The sequence below is a fragment of the Oncorhynchus mykiss genome, chromosome 31 (genome assembly GCF_013265735.2).
Source record: "Oncorhynchus mykiss isolate Arlee chromosome 31, USDA_OmykA_1.1, whole genome shotgun sequence".
Classification (NCBI taxonomy): domain Eukaryota; kingdom Metazoa; phylum Chordata; class Actinopteri; order Salmoniformes; family Salmonidae; genus Oncorhynchus; species Oncorhynchus mykiss.
The window spans coordinates 7,919,344-7,939,709 of record NC_050571.1 but is presented as its reverse complement, the minus strand read 5'-3'; the positions used below and the strand labels follow the sequence as shown (position 1 = coordinate 7,939,709).

General features: G+C 43.0%; 1 protein-coding gene across 2 annotated transcripts in view; it reads left to right on the top strand.

Moving 5' to 3' along the window:
* Positions 1-12,950: 12,950 nt before the first annotated feature.
* The window catches only part of LOC110504485 (transforming growth factor-beta-induced protein ig-h3), a 30,049-nt gene continuing 22,633 nt past the window's right edge, over positions 12,951-20,366 (top strand). For both annotated transcript variants that reach the window (XM_036969872.1, XM_036969871.1), the window contains exons 1-2: positions 12,951-13,164; positions 13,476-13,574. In XM_036969872.1, coding sequence (XP_036825767.1) covers positions 13,049-13,164; positions 13,476-13,574 — 215 coding nt within the window. In that variant the 5' untranslated portion in view covers positions 12,951-13,048. The remainder of the gene's footprint in view (positions 13,165-13,475; positions 13,575-20,366) is intronic.

The following is a 20,366-nucleotide window of genomic DNA, read 5'->3' as shown; positions in this document are numbered from 1 at the left end:
TTGCTCTGTTTGATTCTCACTGTGTTCATAGTAAGTTCAGCTCTAGGCCCCATGGCAGCGGTATAGTTAACTGTTCAGCTCTAGGTCCCATGGCAGTAGTATAGTTAACTGTTCAGCTCTAGGCCCCATGGCAGTAGTATAGTTAACTGTTCAGCTCTAGGTCCCATGGCAGTAGTATAGTTAACTGTTCAGCTCTAGGCCCCATGGCAGTAGTATAGTTAACTGTTCAGCTCTAGGCCCCATGGCAGTAGTATAGTTAACTGTTCAGCTCTAGGTCCCATGGCAGTAGTATAGTTAACTGTTCAGCTCTAGGCCCCATGGCAGTAGTATAGTTAACTGTTCAGCTCTAGGCCCCATGGCAGTAGTATAGTTAACTGTTCAGCTCTAGGCCCCATGGCAGTAGTATAGTTAACTGTTCAGCTCTAGGCCCCATGGCAGTAGTATAGTTAACTGTTCAGCTCTAGGTCCCATGGCAGCAGTATAGTTACCATGGCAGCGGTATAGTTAACTGTTCAGCTCTAGGTCCCATGGCAGTAGTATAGTTAACTGTTCAGCTCTAGGCCCCATGGCAGTAGTATAGTTAACTGTTCAGCTCTAGGTCCCATGGCAGCAGTATAGTTACCATGGCAGCGGTATAGTTAACTGTTCAGCTCTAGGTCCCATGGCAGCAGTATAGTTACCATGGCAGCGGTATAGTTAACTGTTCAGCTCTAGGTCCCATGGCAGCAGTATAGTTACCATGGCAGCAGTATAGTTAACTGTTCAGCTCTAGGCCCCATGGCAGTAGTATAGTTAACTGTTCAGCTCTAGGTCCCATGGCAGCAGTATAGTTACCATGGCAGCGGTATAGTTAACTGTTCAGCTCTAGGTCCCATGGCAGCAGTATAGTTACCGTGGCAGCGGTATAGTTAACTGTTCAGCTCTAGGTCCCATGGCAGCAGTATAGTTACCATGGCAGCGGTATAGTTAACTGTTCAGCTCTAGGTCCCATGGCAGCAGTATAGTTACCATGGCAGCGGTATAGTTAACTGTTCAGCTCTAGGTCCCATGGCAGCAGTATAGTTAACTGTTCAGCTCTAGGTCCCATGGCAGCAGTATAGTTACCATGGCAGCGGTATAGTTAACTGTTCAGCTCTAGGCCCCATGGCAGTAGTATAGTTAACTGTTCAGCTCTAGGTCCCATGGCAGCAGTATAGTTACCATGGCAGCGGTATAGTTAACTGTTCAGCTCTAGGCCCCATGGCAGTAGTATAGTTAACTGTTCAGCTCTAGGTCCCATGGCAGCAGTATAGTTACCATGGCAGCGGTATAGTTAACTGTTCAGCTCTAGGTCCCATGGCAGCAGTATAGTTAACTGTTCAGCTCTAGGTCCCATGGCAGCAGTATAGTTACCATGGCAGCGGTATAGTTAACTGTTCAGCTCTAGGCCCCATGGCAGTAGTATAGTTAACTGTTCAGCTCTAGGTCCCATGGCAGCAGTATAGTTACCATGGCAGCGGTATAGTTAACTGTTCAGCTCTAGGCCCCATGGCAGTAGTATAGTTAACTGTTCAGCTCTAGGTCCCATGGCAGCAGTATAGTTACCATGGCAGCGGTAGAGTTAACTGTTCAGCTCTAGGTCCCATGGCAGCAGTATAGTTACCATGGCAGCGGTATAGTTAACTGTTCAGCTCTAGGTCCCATGGCAGCAGTATAGTTACCATGGCAGCGGTATAGTTAACTGTTCAGCTCTAGGCCCCATGGCAGTAGTATAGTTAACTGTTCAGCTCTAGGTCCCATGGCAGCAGTATAGTTACCATGGCAGCGGTATAGTTAACTGTTCAGCTCTAGGCCCCATGGCAGTAGTATAGTTAACTGTTCAGCTCTAGGTCCCATGGCAGCAGTATAGTTACCATGGCAGCGGTATAGTTAACTGTTCAGCTCTAGGTCCCATGGCAGCAGTATAGTTACCATGGCAGCGGTATAGTTAACTGTTCAGCTCTAGGTCCCATGGCAGCAGTATAGTTACCATGGCAGCGATATAGTTAACTGTTCAGCTCTAGGCCCCATGGCAGTAGTATAGTTAACTGTTCAGCTCTAGGCCCCATGGCAGCAGTATAGTTACCATGGCAGCGGTATAGTTAACTGTTCAGCTCTAGGCCCCATGGCAGCAGTATAGTTACCATGGCAGCGGTATAGTTAACTGTTCAGCTCTAGGCCCCATGGCAGTAGTATAGTTAACTGTTCAGCTCTAGGCCCCATGGCAGCAGTATAGTTACCATGGCAGCGGTATAGTTAACTGTTCAGCTCTAGGCCCCATGGCAGCAGTATAGTTACCATGGCAGCGGTATAGTTAACTGTTCAGCTCTAGGCCCCATGGCAGTAGTATAGTTAACTGTTCAGCTCTAGGCCCCATGGCAGCAGTATAGTTACCATGGCAGCGGTATAGTTAACTGTTCAGCTCTAGGCCCCATGGCAGTAGTATAGTTAACCGTTCAGCTCTAGGCCCCATGGTAACTCACTCCTGTTGGACGTGGCCATAAAACCCTGATTGAAGAAACAGATGACTGTCCACAAGGTAACCTGTCATATTTCATCTCTGTCTTCTTTCAATAACTATAGAAGAACTACAATCCCAACAACTACTCTCTCAGATAAGATTGTGTACAGTATCTATGCATCTGTGTGTGCTACTTTGAAAATGTGACCCTGCTGGCCACTGTTGATGTGGAGAGCTTGTACACTAACATCCCACACACTGGAGGCTTTCCAGCGCTGCAACACGTCCTTCAGCAGAGAGACCCTACCTTTGCTCCATCAAATGATTGCATCTTGCAACTCAATGAACTGGTATTATCCAATTACTACTTCGTCTTTGAGTCAGACATTTTTCTTCAAATTCGGGGAGCGCGTAGGCTCCCCCTTTTTCCACAACGATGCGAACCTGTATGTGGGAAAATTTGAGGAAGCGCTCATTTACAAAACAGAGACACCCCCCCTTACTTTCTAAAATCCTCATATGGAAGAGATACATAGAGGATGTCTTTGCGCTCTGGGAAGGAAGTCAGCAGGAACTAAATGAATTCCAAACTCTACTAAATGAGAGCTCTGAATACCTCAAATTCACCATGCAGACTGACGAGAAAAATAGACTACCTGGACTGATGGATCATCAAAGAGAATGATGCATTACACACAGACTTATACACAAAGCCCACAGTCCGCAGTGCCTTTACATGCAGGATAGTATGCATCCCCTTCCCCCTCAAGAATGGTCGACCATATGGTCAGTTAAGCAGGGTTAAACGAATGTTCACCGGTCAGATTGTGACAGCAATGCTAAAAACAAAAAGACAGATACAGTACATTCAAAATGAGAAGCTACAAGGACAAAAGTCTTGATGCTGCAATGATGAAAATGTCTCAAAATCCCAAGAGAGGAATTACTAAAAACTAAAACCAAAGAAGAAAAACAACTCAACAATACAACAAGCGTTCAGAGAAAATGAAAGCAATCCTGAAAAAGCCCTGGCATATTCTGCAATCAGACAAAAACAATGGCACACCTCTTCAAGGAACCCCCACTGGTGGTCTATAAGCGTGGTCGCAATATTGGAGATCGTTTGGTGAGATCTGACCTGCCCCCTGAGCCCACTCAGACACTCTTGGAGATAGTTTGGTGAGATCTGACCTGCCCCCTGAGCCCACTCAGACACTCTTGGAGATAGTTTGGTGAGATCTGACCTGCCCCCTGAGCCCACTCAGACACTCTTGACACCCATTCCAAATGGGAACTACAAATGTGGCTCATGTGCGCAGTGAAATAGAACTACAAAACATAATTCTTCAGACACCCACATACAGGTCGAAAACAATCCCTGTCAGGGGTATCATCTCATGCAAAGAAAAAGGGAGTAATCTACAGTATCTCATCACCTGTTTATGTGGGAAAGCCTACGTATGACAAACCGAAAAGAGGGTTAAAACAACACAGACAGTAGCTGAACACCACAGCTCAATCAGGTGTAAGATCAATGACTATCCAGTAGCAGCTCACCTTGTTGAAGCGAACCATCCTATCTCCTCCCTCTAATACACAGGCGTTGAGCATGTTGCTCTACCAAGGAGCGGAGGTAACATGGAGATCCTCCTACTACAGAGGGAGGCCTACAGGATATCCTGTCTAAAAACATGGACCCCCTAGTGGTCTGAAAATGAACAATTCTTCTTTCTTCCCGTTAAAACCACGTCTTATAAATGAATATATTCCCCCATCTAGTTAAAGAAAGGTATAAAAATAATAATAATAATAATAAAAATAATAATAATAATAATAATAATAATAATAATAATAATAAAAATCGGCAAATTGGCGCCCGACTTCCGATTGTATTGAAAACTTGAAATCGGCCCTAATTAATCAGCCATTCCGATTAATCGGTCGACTATCTCCTTGCATCACTGGGACCAAGCCTTCTGCCATCCAAGACCTCTGTACCAGGCCGTGTCAGAGGAAGGCCCTAATCATTGTCAAAGACTCCAGCCACCCTAGTCATAGACTGTTCCCTCTGCTACTGCACGGCAAGCGGTACCGGAGCGCCAAGTCTAGGTCCAACAGGCTTCTAAACAACTTCTTCCCCCAAACCATAAGACTCCTGAACAGCTAATAAAATGGCTACCCAGCCTATTTGCATTGCCCCTCTCCTCCTCTTTTACACCACTGCTACTCTCTGTTGTTATCATCTATGCATAGTCACTTTAATAACTCGCCCTATATGTACATATTACCTCAACAAACCGGTGCCCCAGCACATTGACTCTGTACCAGTACCCCCCTTGTATATAGTCACGCTATTGTTATTTTACTGTTGCTCTTTAATTACTTGACCGCATTGTTGGCTAGGGGCTCGTAATTTAGCATTTCACTGCTGTATTCGGCGCATGTGACTAATAATATTTGATTTGATTTGAAACCACTAATAAAGAACATCAATAAGAAGAAGATATTTGCTTGGAACAGGCTCTCACAGACCTGTGCCAGAAATCTTGCTTGTTTGTAGGTGACCAAATACTTATTTTCCACCATAATTTGCAAATAAATTAATTAAAAACCCTACAATGTGATTTTCTGGATTTGTTTTCTCCTTTTGTCTGTCATAGTTGAAGTGTACCTATGATGAAAATTAGAGGCTCCTCTGTCCTCCACTCGTTACCTGTATTAATGGCACCTGTTTGAACTTGTTATCAGTCCACAACCTCAAACAGTCACACTCCAAACTCCACTATGGCCAAGACCAAAGAGCTGTCAAAGGACACCAGAAACTAAATTTTAAACCTGCACCAGGCTGGGAAGACTGAATCTGCAATAGGTAAGCAGCTTGGTTTGAAGAAATCAACTGTGGGAGCAATTATTAGGAAATGGAAGACATACAATACCACTGATAATCTCCCTCGATCTGGGGCTCCACGCAAGATCTCACCCAATGGGGTCAAAATGATCACAAAAACGGTGAGCAAAAATCCCAGAACCACACGGGGGGACCTAGTGAATGACCTGCAGAGAGCTGGGACCAAAGTAACAAAGCCTACCATCAGTAACACACTACGCCGCCAGGGACTCAAATCCTGCAGTGCCAGACGTGTCCCCCTGCTTAAGCCAGTACATGTCCAGGCCCGTCTGAAGTTTGCTAGAGAGCATTTGGATGACCCAGAAGAAGATTGGGAGAATGTCATATGGTCAGATGAAACCAAAATATAACTTTTTGGTAAAAACTCAACTCGTCGTGTTTGGAGGACAAAGAATGCTGAGTTGCATCCAAAGAACACCATACCTACTGTGAAGCATGGGGGTGGAAACATCATGCTTTGGGGCTGTTTTTTTGCAAAGGGACCAGGACGACTGATCCGTGTAAAGGAAAGAATGAATGGGGCCATGTATCGTGAGATTTTGAGTGAAAACCTCCTTCCATCAGCCAGGGCTTTGAAGATGAAACGTGGCTGGGTCTTTCAGCATGACAATGATCCCAAACACACCGCCCGGGCAACGAAGGAGTGGCTTCGTAAGAAGCATTTCAAGGTCCTGGAGTGGCCTAGCCAGTCTCCAGATCTCAACCCCATAGAAAATCTTTGGAGGGAGTTGAAAGTCCGTGTTGCCCAGCAACAGCCCCAAAACATCACTGCTCTAGAGGAGATCTGCATGGAGGAATGGGCAAAAATACCAGCAACAGTGTGTGAAAACCTTGTGAAGACTTACAGAAAACGTTTGACCTCTGTCATTGCCAACAAAGGGCATATAACAAAGTATTGAGATAAACTTTTGTTATTGACCAAATACTTATTTTCCACCATAATTTGTAAATAAATTCATTAAAAATCCTACAATGTGATTTTCTGGAATTTCTTTCCTCATTTTGTCTGTCATAGTTGAATTGTACCTATGATGAAAATTATAGGCCTCTCTCATCTTTTTAAGTGGGAGAACTTGCACAATTGGTGGCTGACTAAATACTTTTTTGCTCCACTGTATTTAAATAGCTTACACTTTGAAAATGTGAGAAATGACATCTCAAATACTTTTCAATTCCTGTCCATTATTTAAAAAGTATGAGCTGAAAAACACAAACACAAACACACACACACACACACACACACACACACACACACGTATTGATTCTCTGTTTGTTAGAGGAGGGTAACAGTGTACCTGTACAGGTCTCAGGGTATCACAACCTCTCAGTCTTCTCTGATGATGTCCACCTCTACTCTGACCCACCCCTCCCTGAGAAATGCCTTTTAAAGAATGTGAATGTTTGTTTTTCCCCCTCCAACAAGCCAGCCAGTAAAAAAAACTGAGCCCCACAAACGTAGACAGCACACATACCAGGCAAGTCATTAAACGTTACATTTTTTTAATGGGAAACGCTTGGTTAAGAGAAGGCCACTCTAGAACACATAGACAGGAAGGTAGAGAAGGTCACTCTAGAACACATAGACAGGAAGGAATAGAAGGCCACTCTAGAACACAGACAGGAAGGAAGAGAAGGTCACTCTAGAACACAGACAGGAAGGAAGAGAAGGTCACTCTAGAACACATGGGCAGGAAGGAAGAGAAGGTCACTCTAGAACACATGGGCAGGAAGGAAGAGAAGGTCACTCTAGAACACATAGACAGGAAGGAAGAGAAGGTCACTCTAGAACACATAGACAGGAAGGAAGAGAAGGTCACTCTAGAACACATAGACCGGAAGGAAGAGAAAGTCACTCTAGAACACATGGGCAGGAAGGAAGAGAAGGTCACTCTAGAACACATGGGCAGGAAGGTCCATGTGTTAAATAAAAAATTATACATAAATAATTATATATACTGTAGCACACCTACAACAATGAACCGTGGGTCTCAAACAGTGCACTGTAGTCCTTATGCTGAAGATGTGGCTTCTAAATGAGTTTAATTAGCAGTATTCCACGGCTCTATGTAATCTAAGGGATGATGGTAGACGTGGGACCGGGTGGAGTGTGTTAGCCTGACTCCCTTCACACAGCATCCTGTATACCTGCTGGGTTCGACTGTTCCAGAGTAATTGCTACATTGTTACAAAGTCTGGGTATTTTTCCCCCTTGGCATTAAAGAAACCTGTACAGTTTGTGGTAAACACCAGCTAAATAGCTCAGAATTAAGTCTCATGCTACAACATCCATTACTCACACAAGTTCCAACAGAATGAAGACATTTCAAATGTCATATTATGTCTATATACAGTGTTGTATTGATGTGCAAATAGTTAAAGTTAAAAAAAAAATGGAAAATAAATAAACATAAATATAGGTTGTATTTACAATGGTGTCTGTTCTTCACCGGTTGCCCTTTTCTCGTGGCAACAGGTCACACATCTTGCTGCTGTGATGGCACACTGTGATATTTCACCCAGTAGATATGGGAGTTTATCAAAATTGGATTTGTTTTCGAATTCTTTGTGGGTCTGTGTAATCTGAGCGAAATTTGTGTCTCCAATATGGTCATACATTGGAATGGAGGTTAGGAAGTGCAGCTCAGTTTCCACCTCATTTTGTGGGCAGTGTGCACATAGCCTGTCTTCTCTTGTGAGCCAGGTCTGCCTACGGCAACCTTTCTCGATAGCAAGGCTATGCTCACCGAGTTTATACATTGTCAAAGATTTCCTTAATTTTGGGTCAGTCACAGTGGGACAGGTATTCTGCCACTGTGTACTCTCTGTTTTGGGCCAAATAGTGTTCTAGTTTACTCAGTTTTTCTGTTCTTTATAATGTGTCAAGTAATGATCTTTTTTGTTTTCTCATGATTTGGTTAGGTCTAATTGTGTTGCTGTCCTGGGGCTCTGGTTGTGAACCCTCCAACTTCTTTAATGTCTGTCTGTCTGTCTGTCTGTCTGTCTGTCTGTCTGTCTGTCTGTCTGTCTGTCTGTCTGTCTGTCTGTCTGTCTGTCTGTCTGTCTGTCTGTCTGTCTGTCTGTCTGTCTGTCTGTCTGCCTGCCTGCCTGCCTGCCTGCCTGCCTGCCTGCCTGTCTGTCTGTCTGTCTGTCTGTCTGTCTGTCTGTCTGTCTGTCTGTCTGTCTGCCTGCCTGCCTGCCTGTCTGTCTGTCTGTCTGTCTGCCTGCCTGTCTGCCTGTCTGTCTGTCTGTCTGTCTGTCTGTCTGCCTGCCTGTCTGCCTGCCTGCCTGCCTGTGGAAGTGAGCTAGTAGAAAATACCACATGGTCAATGGAGCATTATAACAGTATGGAGGGGAACAAGAGAGGTCTTTTAGAGACTGGTAATTGTAGATGTATTGGTCCCCCTTCAGACCTGACACACCCTGGAGGCTACATGTCCTGCAGCTGGGTGGAAAGGATTCCTAAAGCGTGTGTCTGACTGACTGGACTGAGGTATATCTTTATGTTCAGTCAGTCTTCCTGAAACCCTCTAGAAACTAACGCTCCATGGTCGCTTCGGTTGATTTGGTAAGACCTCCTGTGTTCAGTCAAATATTTGTGGTGGTAGACCTGAATAAACATGTAATTATTACCAAGGCTGTAGAGGTAGAGAGGTACTACTTTACAGTCTGGGTGTTTCCCCCCCCCCCTTGGCATTGAAGAAACATGCACAGTTTATGTTAAACTGCAGCTAAATATCTCAGAATGAAGTCACAGGCTCGAACATCCATTACATTACATAACTGCTACACTGCTAGAGGTGCATCTGAAATAGCATCTTATTCCCCATATAGTCTACTAACATTGATCAGAACCCCTAAACTCTGCTCCCTCTCTCGCTCTCTCTGTGAGGAACTAACCCCCAACCCTCCAACCTCTCTCTCTCTGTGAGGAACTGACCCCCAAACCTCCAACCTCCCTGCTCCCTCTCTCTCTCTCTCTCTGTGTGAGGAACTAACCCAACCATCCAACCTCTCTCTCTCTCTCTGTGAGGAACTAACCCAACCCTCCAACCTCCCTCTCTCTCTGTGAGGAACTAATCCGACCCTCCAACCTCTCTCTCTCTCTCTCTCTCTCTCTCTCTCTCTCTCTCCTCTCTCTCTCTCAATGAGGAACTAACCCCTGATCCTCCAACCTCCATGCTCCCTCTCTCTCTCTCTCTCTCTCTCTCTCTCTCTCTCTCTCTCTCTCTCTCTCTGTAAGGAACTAATCCGACACTCCAACCTCTCTCTTTTTCTCTCTCTCCCTCTCTCTCTCTCTCTCTCTCAACGAGGAACTAACCCCTGATCCTCCAACCTCCCTGCTCCATCTCTCTCTCTCTCTCTCTCTCTGTAAGGAACTCATATTTGTGTGGTAGACCTGAATCAACATAAATGTAATTATTAGCTTCTGTGTCAGAAGTTCCAAGGCTGTTAGAAGCAGAGAGGTATTACTGTACAGCAGCTTAACTCAACTTCTGGGTTGGCATCAAAGCTGCAGCAACTCCCAGTCTCTCTAGATCTTGAGGGCTTTAAAACTGTTCTGTATGGCATAAAAGCTAAAGCCATGTCTGAGGGAAACCCCCCCATAAATGTTTTCCTGTTCCATTTGCCCAAATACTACCCATCAAGGGGAGACAGGGCAGACATCAGAGCTCTGTAACAGTTAGATGTGCTCTAGAAACATGTGATCTTGTAGCTGTCCGCCTAGCAGCGTAACCTTGATGATGTAATGTAAATGTGTCAGTCTGCCTGGCAGCGTAACCTTGATGATGTAGTGTAAATGTGTCAGTCTGCCTGGCAGCGTAACCTTGATGATGTAATGTAAATGTGTCAGTCTGCCTGACAGTGTGACTTGATGATGTAATGTAAATGTGTCAGTCTGTGTAACCTTGATGATGTCATGTAAATGTGTCAGTCTGTGTAACCTTGATGATGTAATGTAAATGTGTCAGTCTGCCTGGCAGCGTAACCTTGATGATGTAGTGTAAATGTGTCAGTCTGCCTGGCAGCGTAACCTTGATGATGTAGTGTAAATGTGTCAGTCTGCCTGACAGTGTGACTTGATGATGTAATGTAAATGTGTCAGTCTGTGTAACCTTGATGATGTAGTGTAAATGTGTCAGTCTGCCTGACAGTGTGACTTGATGATGTAATGTAAATGTGTCAGTCTGCCTGGCAGTGTAACCTTGATGATGTAATGTAAATGTGTCAGTCTGCCTGGCAGTGTAACCTTGATGATGTAATGTAAATGTGTCAGTCTGCCTAGCAGCGTAACCTTGATGATGTAATGTAAATGTGTCAGTCTGCCTGGCAGCGTAACCTTGATGATGTAATGTAAATGTGTCAGTCTGCCTGGCAGCGTAACCTTGATGATGTAATGTAAATGTGTCAGTCCGCCTGGCAGTGTAACCTTGATGATGTAATGTAAAAGTGTCAGTCTGTGTAACCTTGATGATGTAATGTAAATGTGTCAGTCTGCCTGGCAGTGTAACCTTGATGATGTAATGTAAATGTGTCAGTCTGCCTGGCAGTGTAACCTTGATGATGTAATGTAAATGTGTCAGTCTGCCTGGCAGTGTAACCTTGATGATGTAATGTAAATGTGTCAGTCTGCCTGGCAGTGTAACCTTGATGATGTAATGTAAATGTGTCAGTCTGCCTGACAGTGTAACCTTGATGATGTAATGTAAATGTGTCAGTCTGTGTAACCTTGATGATGTCATGTAAATGTGTCAGTCTGTGTAACCTTGATGATGTAATGTAAATGTGTCAGTCCACCTAGCAGTGTAACCTTGATGATGTCATGTACATGTGTCAGTCTGTGTAACCTTGATGATGTAATGTAAATGTGTCAGTCCACCTAGCAGTGTAACCTTGATGATGTAATGTAAATGTGTCAGTCTGTGTAACCTTGATGATGTAATGTAAATGTGTCAGTCTGTGTAACCTTGATGATGTAATGTAAATGTGTCAGTCTGTGTAACCTTGATGATGTAATGAAATGTGTCAGTCTGTGTAACCTTGATGATGTAATGTAAATGTGTCAGTCTGCCTGGCAGTGTAACCTTGATGATGTAATGTAAATGTGTCAGTCTGCCTAGCAGTGTAACTATTAGCTTGCTTCATCATTATCTTTTTACTGAAACATGTTGGATTCACTCTTGAATAGTTTGATACAATCCTCTGGGGAGGCAGGGTAGCCTAGTGTTTAGAGTGTTGGACTAGTAACCGGAAGGTTGCAAGTTCAAACCCCTGAGCTGACAAGGTACAAATCTGTTGTTCTGCCCCTGAACAGGCAGTTAACCCACCCAAAATTAAGAATGTGTTCTTAACTGACTTGCCTAGTTAAATAAAGGTAAAAAAAAAAAAAAAAATGTGCATAACATTACTAGAAATAATTCATCAGTGGTTTGGTTTCCTTCAAGTGTCCGTTTGGTAACTCTTTATTTGTATAGTCCATCTGAAGATGTTCTACAGACTATCAGTAACATTTCAACTAACGATCTACTGACCCTTCTCTTATTCTAACCGTAACGTTAGCAAGCAGTCGCTTATCAACAGACGGTCATACGATCAACAAACTATCTGTCGAGCATGTGGACTACTATCCGGACAATCGAAATAAAGTGGGGAATGTCCGTTGTTTTTCTTCAAATAACAGAAGGAACTCTGTTGTGCGGTTTGTTTCTATGGTAGCGATCATGGGAAGAAGCCAACAATAACGAACTGCTTCAGGTCTGCTGAAGTAATTCAGGTCTCAGTCAGTGACATTAAAAAAAAAAAAATCTGAAAGACAGTATGTCCTCCTTGGATGGAACTTTACATATTTCGCAGGAGATCCAACGCAACTGTGCTTTATTTTGGTTTACCAGTTCTAAATTCAAAAGTTAATTTATATAATAATATATACCAGCAGGAAATGAACCTGTAATCCTGACATTGCTCTAGTGCTGTGCAGCTGAGACACAGAGAAAACCCAATGAAACAGTTAACAATGGATTAATCCCTGCTGAAACACTCTGGGTGTGACAGATGTATTAACAAAAATGAGTTTTGTCAGAGTTCCCAGTCCAGGGTTCCCAGTCCAGGGCAATGACTAAATCAACTTTGTTGAGGACAAACTAAGACATTCTGTGGTAAAATAGATGTCCTGGCTATGATACTCTCTATAGTGGATGTCCTCAGAAGGTGAAATAACCTTCATGTGTGGCTGACCGGGTTTAAACCAGGGTCATGTGTTAGGCAACTGAGCTAAAGCCCAGGCATCAGTTTGAGGTGCTGATGCAAGTCTTCATCTCTCAGGCGAGGGATGGCATTGCATTTGGGATTAATTTGATGACAAATAATGATATCTCAAAAATATATTTGTTCACATGAATGAATCTATTTTCGTTTAAATCTATTCTACACATTTTCTTTTCATATCATTACTCTATTTGCGGTTTTAAATTTTTTTAAAAAATAAGATCGACTCGGTTAAGTTTTAATTTTTATTTTTTATTTATGTGTGTGCTAAAGTGTCTTGGCTCACTCCCCACGCCCCTCCCTATAACCGTTTAGTCCTTCACTATATATTCCTGGTCGCACCGTTCTCCGACTTGTCGGGAGATCGGAGGCCAACAGAATAAGGGGAAAAGGCCAAGATGCAGCACTTAACTTTATTGACTTTGTCGCTCACCTTGATTGCAACGATTTGTTTTGCAAAGTCACCCTATCAATCAGTTCTTCAGCACAGCAGGATAAGAGGCAGACAGCATGGGTAAGGAGCATACGTTATTACTCCAATGATAATGTGCGCATAGAAAGTTCTGCATTCTGCAATTTCAAATGACAAAAGTAAACATAACTTTTGGTTCGTATAATTACAAAGCGTGATTTATGTTTTATGCTATAAAATATATAGCCTTCTAGAGCTACTGATTTTTAATGGCATACTGTGTTGTACTTCACAACTGCTTGAAGTAAAGTGACCCGGTAATTTGATATAAGTGATAGGCAAACTCAAAGTGTCTACTGTAAATGTGCCGGCAAAAATAAAACTGAATGAAATATTCTCTCATCTCTTTTTAGACCCAATGTGTGCGCGATGCAAAAGATACAGGGGACGGACAAGAAATATTTCACCAACTGCAAGCAATGGTACCATCGCAAGATCTGCGGCAAACCAACGTGAGTGTAATATAAACATGTTATTCACATGCGTGTTCATTTGAATAGTTGACAGCGAGTTGATTTATTACAACATGCTGCGTCAATATATTGGTATTATAGCCTACTAGTATAGACTATACACATAGTGATCATGGATAAGCATGCCATCATTAAGGAAGGAAGATCTGAAAAGTTTTTTTGTCATTTGTGCAGAGCATATCTTAAAACAATATATTTTAAGTAAGATTTATCAGTTTTACATTGGGGGTAAATAAGGAATTTTCCTTTCCTGTGGGTTTATTGAAGGACTAAGATGAACTAAGATTGTCAAACTGAACGAAAAGTAGCTGAAACATTTAACCTTGTTGAGGACAAAAAGCAGCAGGGCTAAAGGCAGAAACCAACAGATGAACTGAGTTCCACCATGAGGCTTGCATCCCAAATTGCGCCCTATTCCTTGAATAGTGTACTACTGTTGACCAGGGCCCATAGGTTAGTGCACTACTGTTGACCAGGACCCATAGGGTAGTGCACTACTGTAGACCAGGGCCCCATAGGGTAGTGTACTACTGTTGACCAGGACCCATAGGTTAGTGCACTACTGTTGACCAGGAGCCATAGGGTAGTGCACTACTGTTGACCAGGGCCCATAGGGTAGTGCACTACTGTAGACCAGGGCCCATAGGGTAGTGTACTACTGTAGACCAGGGCCCATAGGGTAGTGCACTACTGTTGACCAGGACCCATAGGTTAGTGCACTACTGTTGACCAGGAGCCATAGGGTAGTGCACTACTGTTGACCAGGGCCCATAGGGTAGTGCACTACTGTTGACCAGGGCCCATAGGTTAGTGCACTACTGTTGACCAGGGCCCATAGGGTAGTGCACTACTGTAGACCAGGGCCCATAGGGTAGTGTACTACTGTAGACCAGGGCCCATAGGGTAGTGCACTACTGTTGACCAGGGCACATAGGGTAGTGCACTACTGTTGACCAGGACCCATAGGTTAGTGCACTACTGTTGACCAGAGCCCATTTGGGACATACCCATAGAATAGAGATAGATGGTGTACAGTGAGAAGGAATTGATTTGACTGAGCTATGCTAAATTTAGTACATTTTCCAGTCCAAAACGGCAGCTTGCCTAACATCTAAACCTTCAGAGAGAGTAAGCATGATGAAGGTGACAGTTATAAGGAGCACATAAGTGAAATTCCTTCCTGAAACAGTAGCCCAACTATTTAAGTCGCTAACCATAATAACTCGCTGTTGAAAAAGTGACATGCAGAGAGGTCTGTTTTCAATCATCTGCTAGGACTTAACCTTGTTAAGATGGGTTCAGTGGGCAAGCAGCTAGCTCCATGTCGAAGTGGGAAGGTATTTTTTCTTCATCCTCTTATGAGAACTTCTCCTGCAGTCGTTGGGTCCTGCCGGGACAGTCGTTGGGTCCTGCCAGGACAGTCGTTGGGTCCTGCCGGGACAGTCTGATGCCAGTGTAAATGAAAGTGAGTGTGCATCCTAAATGGCACCCTATTCCCTATATAGTGCACTACTTTTGACCAGAGTCCTATGGGCAATGGGACCCTATTCCCTATATAGTGCACTACTTTTGGCCAGAGTCCTATGGGCAATGGCACCCTATTCCCTATATAGTGCACTACTTTTGACCAGAGCTCTATTACTTTTGATCGGGGCCCATAGGGATCTGGTCAAAAGTAGTTCACTATATAGGGAATAGGGTGCCATTTGGGATGTATCGTCTATTATAATGCAAAACGTCCCAAAAGTCCTGGGAGAGAAAATATCCTGTAAAAGGTGTTAATGACTTAATGATCTAATGTTTAAAACGTCCAGCTGTAGTAGTCTCTAGTCTAGCTGTAGTAGTCTCTAGTCTAGCTGTAGTAGTCTCCAGTCTAGCCTCTAGTAGTCTCTAGTCTAGCTGTAGTAGTCTCTAGTCTAGCTGTAGTAGTCTCTAGTCTAGCTGTAGTAGTATCTAGTCTAGCTGTAGTAGTCTCCAGTCTAGCTGTAGTAGTCCCTAGTCTAGCTGTAGTCTAGCTGTAGTAGTCTCCAGTCTAGCTGTAGTAGTATCTAGTCTAGCTGTAGTAGTCTTTAGTCTAGCTGTAGTCTAGCTGTAGTAGTCTCTAGTCTAGCTGTAGTCTAGCTGTAGTAGTCTCTAGTCTAGCTGTAGTAGTCTCCAGTCTAGCTGTAGTAGTCTCTAGTCCAGCTGTAGTAGTCTCTAGTCTAGCTGTAGTAGTCTCTAGTCTAGCTGTAGTAGTCTCTAGTCTAGCTGTATTAATCTCTAGTCTAGCTGTAGTCTAGCTGTAGTAGTCTCTAGTCTAGCTGTAGTAGTCTCTAGTCTAGCTGTAGTAGTATCTAGTCTAGCTGTAGTAGTCTCCAGTCTAGCTGTAGTAGTCCCTAGTCTAGCTGTAGTCTAGCTGTAGTAGTCTCCAGTCTAGCTGTAGTAGTATCTAGTCTAGCTGTAGTAGTCATTAGTCTAGCTGTAGTCTAGCTGTAGTAGTCTCTAGTCTAGCTGTAGTCTAGCTGTAGTAGTCTCTAGTCTAGCTGTAGTAGTCTCCAGTCTAGCTGTAGTAGTCTCTAGTCCAGCTGTAGTAGTCTCTAGTCTAGCTGTAGTAGTCTCTAGTCTAGCTGTATTAGTCTCTAGTCTAGCTGTAGTAGTCCCTAGTCTAGCTGTAGTAGTCTCTAGTCTAGCTGTAGTAGTCTCTAGTCTAGCTGTAGTAGTCTCTAGTCGAGCTGTATTAGTCTCTAGTCTAGCTGTAGTAGTCTCTAGTCTAGCTGTAGTAGTCTCTAGTCTAGCTGTAGTAGTCTCCAGTCTAGCTGTAGTAGTCTCTAGTCCAGCTGTAGTAGTCTCTAGTCTAGCTGTAGTAGTCTCTAGTCTAGCTGTAGTAGTCTCCAGTCTAGCTGTAGTAGTCTCTAGTCCAGCTGTAGTAGTCTCTAGTCTAGCTGTAGTAGTCTCTAGTCTAGCTGTATTAGTCTCTAGTCTAGCTGTAGTAGTCTCTAGTCCAGCTGTAGTAGTCTCTAGTCTAGCTGTATTAGTCTCTAGTCTAGCTGTAGTAGTCTCTAGTCTAGCTGTAGTAGTCTCTAGTCTAGCTGTAGTAGTCTCTAGTCTAGCTGTAGTAGTCTCTAGTCCAGCTGTAGTAGTCTCTAGTCTAGCTGTATTAGTCTCTAGTCTAGCTGTATTAGTCTCTAGTCTAGCTGTAGTAGTCTCTAGTCTAGCTGTATTAGTCTCTAGTCTAGCTGTAGTAGTCTCTAGTCTAGCTGTATTAGTCTCTAGTCTAGCTGTATTAGTCTGTAGTCTAGCTGTAGTAGTCTCTAGTCTAGCTGTATTAGTCTCTAGTCTAGTTGTAGTAGTATCTAGTCTAGCTGTAGTAGTCTCTAGTCTAGCTGTAGTAGTCTCTAGTCTAGCTGTAGTAGTCTCTAGTCTAGCTGTAGTAGTCTCTAGTCTAGCTGTAGTAGTATCTAGTCTAGCTGTAGTAGTCTCTAGTCTAGCTGTAGTAGTCTCTAGTCTAGCTGTAGTAGTCTCTAGTCTAGCTGTAGTAGTCTCTAGTCTAGCTGTAGTAGTCTCTAGTCTAGCTGTATTAGTCTCTAGTCTAGCTGTATTAGTCTCTAGTCTAGCTGTAGTAGTCTCTAGTCTAGCTGTAGTAGTCTCTAGTCGAGCTGTATTAGTCTCTAGTCTAGCTGTAGTAGTCTCTAGTCTAGCTGTATTAGTCTCTAGTCTAGCTGTAGAAGGCAACATGAAGCATGGACAACTATTTCTAAACCATTTTATTTTACAAGCTTACTGATAATATGTATACACTACCAGTCAAAAGTTTGGACACACCTACTCATTCAAGGACATTTCTTTATTCTGACAATTTTCTACATTGTAGAATAATAGTGAAGACATCAAAACTATGAAATAACACATATGGAATCATGTAGTAACCAAAAAAGTATATTTTATATTTGAGATTCTTCAAAGTAGCCACCCTTTGCCTTGATGACAGCTTTGCACACTCTCGACATTCTCTCATCCAGCTTCACCTGGAATGCTTTTCCAACAGTCTTGAAGGAGTTCCCACATATGCTGAGCACTTGTTGGCTGCTTTTCCTTCCCTCTGCGGTCCAACTCATCCCAAACCATCTCTATTGGGTTGAAGTCGGGTGATTGATTGTGGAGGCCAGGTCATCTGATGCAGCACTCCATCACTCTTCTTCTTGGTCAAATAACCCTTACACAACCTGAAGGTGTGTTTTGGGTAATTGTCCTGTTGAAAAACAAATGATAGTCCCACTAAGCACAAACCAGATGGGATGGTATATCGCTGCAGAATGATGTGGTAGCCATGCTGATTAAGTGTGCCTTGAATTCTAAATACAGTGCCTTGCGAAAGTATTCGGCCCCCTTGAACTTTGCGACCTTTTGCCACATTTCAGGCTTCAAACATAAAGATATAAAACTGTATTTTTTTGTGAAGAATCAACAACAAGTGGGACACAATCATGAAGTGGAACAACATTTATTGGATATTTCAAACTTTTTTAACAAATCAAAAACTGAAAAATTGGGCGTGCAAAATTATTCAGCCCCCTTAAGTTAATACTTTGTAGTGCCACCTTTTGCTGCGATTACAGCTGTAAGTCGCTTGGGGTATGTCTCTATCAGTTTTGCACATCGAGAGACTGACATTTTTTCCCATTCCTCCTTGCAAAACAGCTCGAGCTCAGTGAGGTTGGATGGAGAGCATTTGTGAACAGCAGTTTTCAGTTCTTTCCACAGATTCTCGATTGGATTCAGGTCTGGACTTTGACTTGGCCATTCTAACACCTGGATATGTTTATTTTTGAACAATTCCATTGTAGATTTTGCTTTATGTTTTGGATCATTGTCTTGTTGGAAGACAAATCTCCGTCCCAGTCTCAGGTCTTTTGCAGACTCCATCAGGTTTTCTTCCAGAATGGTCCTGTATTTGGCTCCATCCATCTTCCCATCAATTTTAACCATCTTCCCTGTCCCTGCTGAAGAAAAGCAGGCCCAAACCATGATGCTGCCACCACCATGTTTGACAGTGGGGATGGTGTGTTCAGCTGTGTTGCTTTTATGCCAAACATAACGTTTTGCATTGTTGCCAAAAAGTTCAATTTTGGTTTCATCTGACCAGAGCACCTTCTTCCGCATGTTTGGTGTGTCTCCCAGGTGGCTTGTGGCAAACTTTAAACGACACTTTTTATGGATATCTTTAAGAAATGGCTTTCTTCTTGCCACTCTTCCATAAAGGCCAGATTTGTGCAATATACGACTGATTGTTGTCCTATGGACAGAGTCTCCCACCTCAGCTGTAGATCTCTGCAGTTCATCCAGAGTGATCATGGGCCTCTTGGCTGCATCTCTGATCAGTCTTCTTCTTGTATGAGCTGAAAGTTTAGAGGGACGGCCAGGTCTTGGTAGATTTGTAGTGGTCTGATACTCCTTCCATTTCAATAGTATTGCTTGCACAGTGCTCCTTGGGATGTTTAAAGCTTGGGAAATCTTTTTGTATCCAAATCCGGCTTTAAACTTCTTCACAACAGTATCTCGGACCTGCCTGGTGTGTTCCTTGTTCTTCATGATGCTCTCTGCGCTTTTAACGGACCTCTGAGACTATCACAGTGCAGGTGCATTTATACGGAGACTTGATTACACACAGGTGGATTGTATTTATCATCATTAGTCATTTAGGTCAACATTGGATCATTCAGAGATCCTCACTGAACTTCTGGAGAGAGTTTGCTGCACTGAAAGTAAAGGGGCTGAATAATTTTGCACGCCCAATTTTTCAGTTTTTGATTTGTTAAAAAAGTTTGAAATATCCAATAAATGTCGTTCCACTTCATGATTGTGTCCCACTTGTTGTTGATGCTTCACAAAAAAATACAGTTTTATATCTTTATGTTTGAAGCCTGAAATGTGGCAAAAGGTCGCAAAGTTCAAGGGGGCCGAATACTTTCGCAAGGCACTGTAAATCCCTGACAGTGTCACCAGCAAAGCACCTCCACACCTCCTCTTCCATGCTTCACGGTGGGAACCACACATGCAGAGATCATCCTTTCACCTACGCTGTGTCTCACAAAGACACGGCGGTTGGAACCAAAAATGTCCATTGCTCGTGTTTCCTGGACCAAGCAAGTCTCTTCTTATTATTGGTGTCCTTTAGTAGTGGTTTCTTTGCAGCAATTCGTCCATGAAGGCCTGATTCACACAGTCTCCTCTGAATAGTTGATGTTGAGACGTGTCCGGTAACTCTAATGAAACTGTCTGTCAATGAAAATGTCTGTCATAGTTCTTGACATTTTCCGTATTGACTGACCTTCATGTCTTAAAGTAATGATGGACTGTCGTTTATTTTTGCTTATTTGAGCTGTTCTTGCCATAATATGGACTTGGTCTTTTCTTTTACCAAATAGGGCTACCTATAATATATTTTAATTTGCTGAACACTTATTTTGTTACTACATGATTCCATATGTGTTATTTCATAGTTTTGATGTCTTCACTAATATTCTACAATGTAGGAAATAGTCAAAACATTTGACTGGTACTATATATAAATAGGATATATATTATTTAGTTTCAAAAGAATGGCTGACAAATTAATACGTTAGTTGTGAAAATTGGTTTGCGTTAGTTTTTGATCTTCATGTTAAACTCACAATCCTGTTAGTTTGGTTCTCAGCAATTAGGAAATGACTCACCCAGGAATCATTGAGTCATCAACTTTGTTGCTGTATCCTCTTCTCTTTTTGTGACATCAACAACGATGGGAAGTTTGAC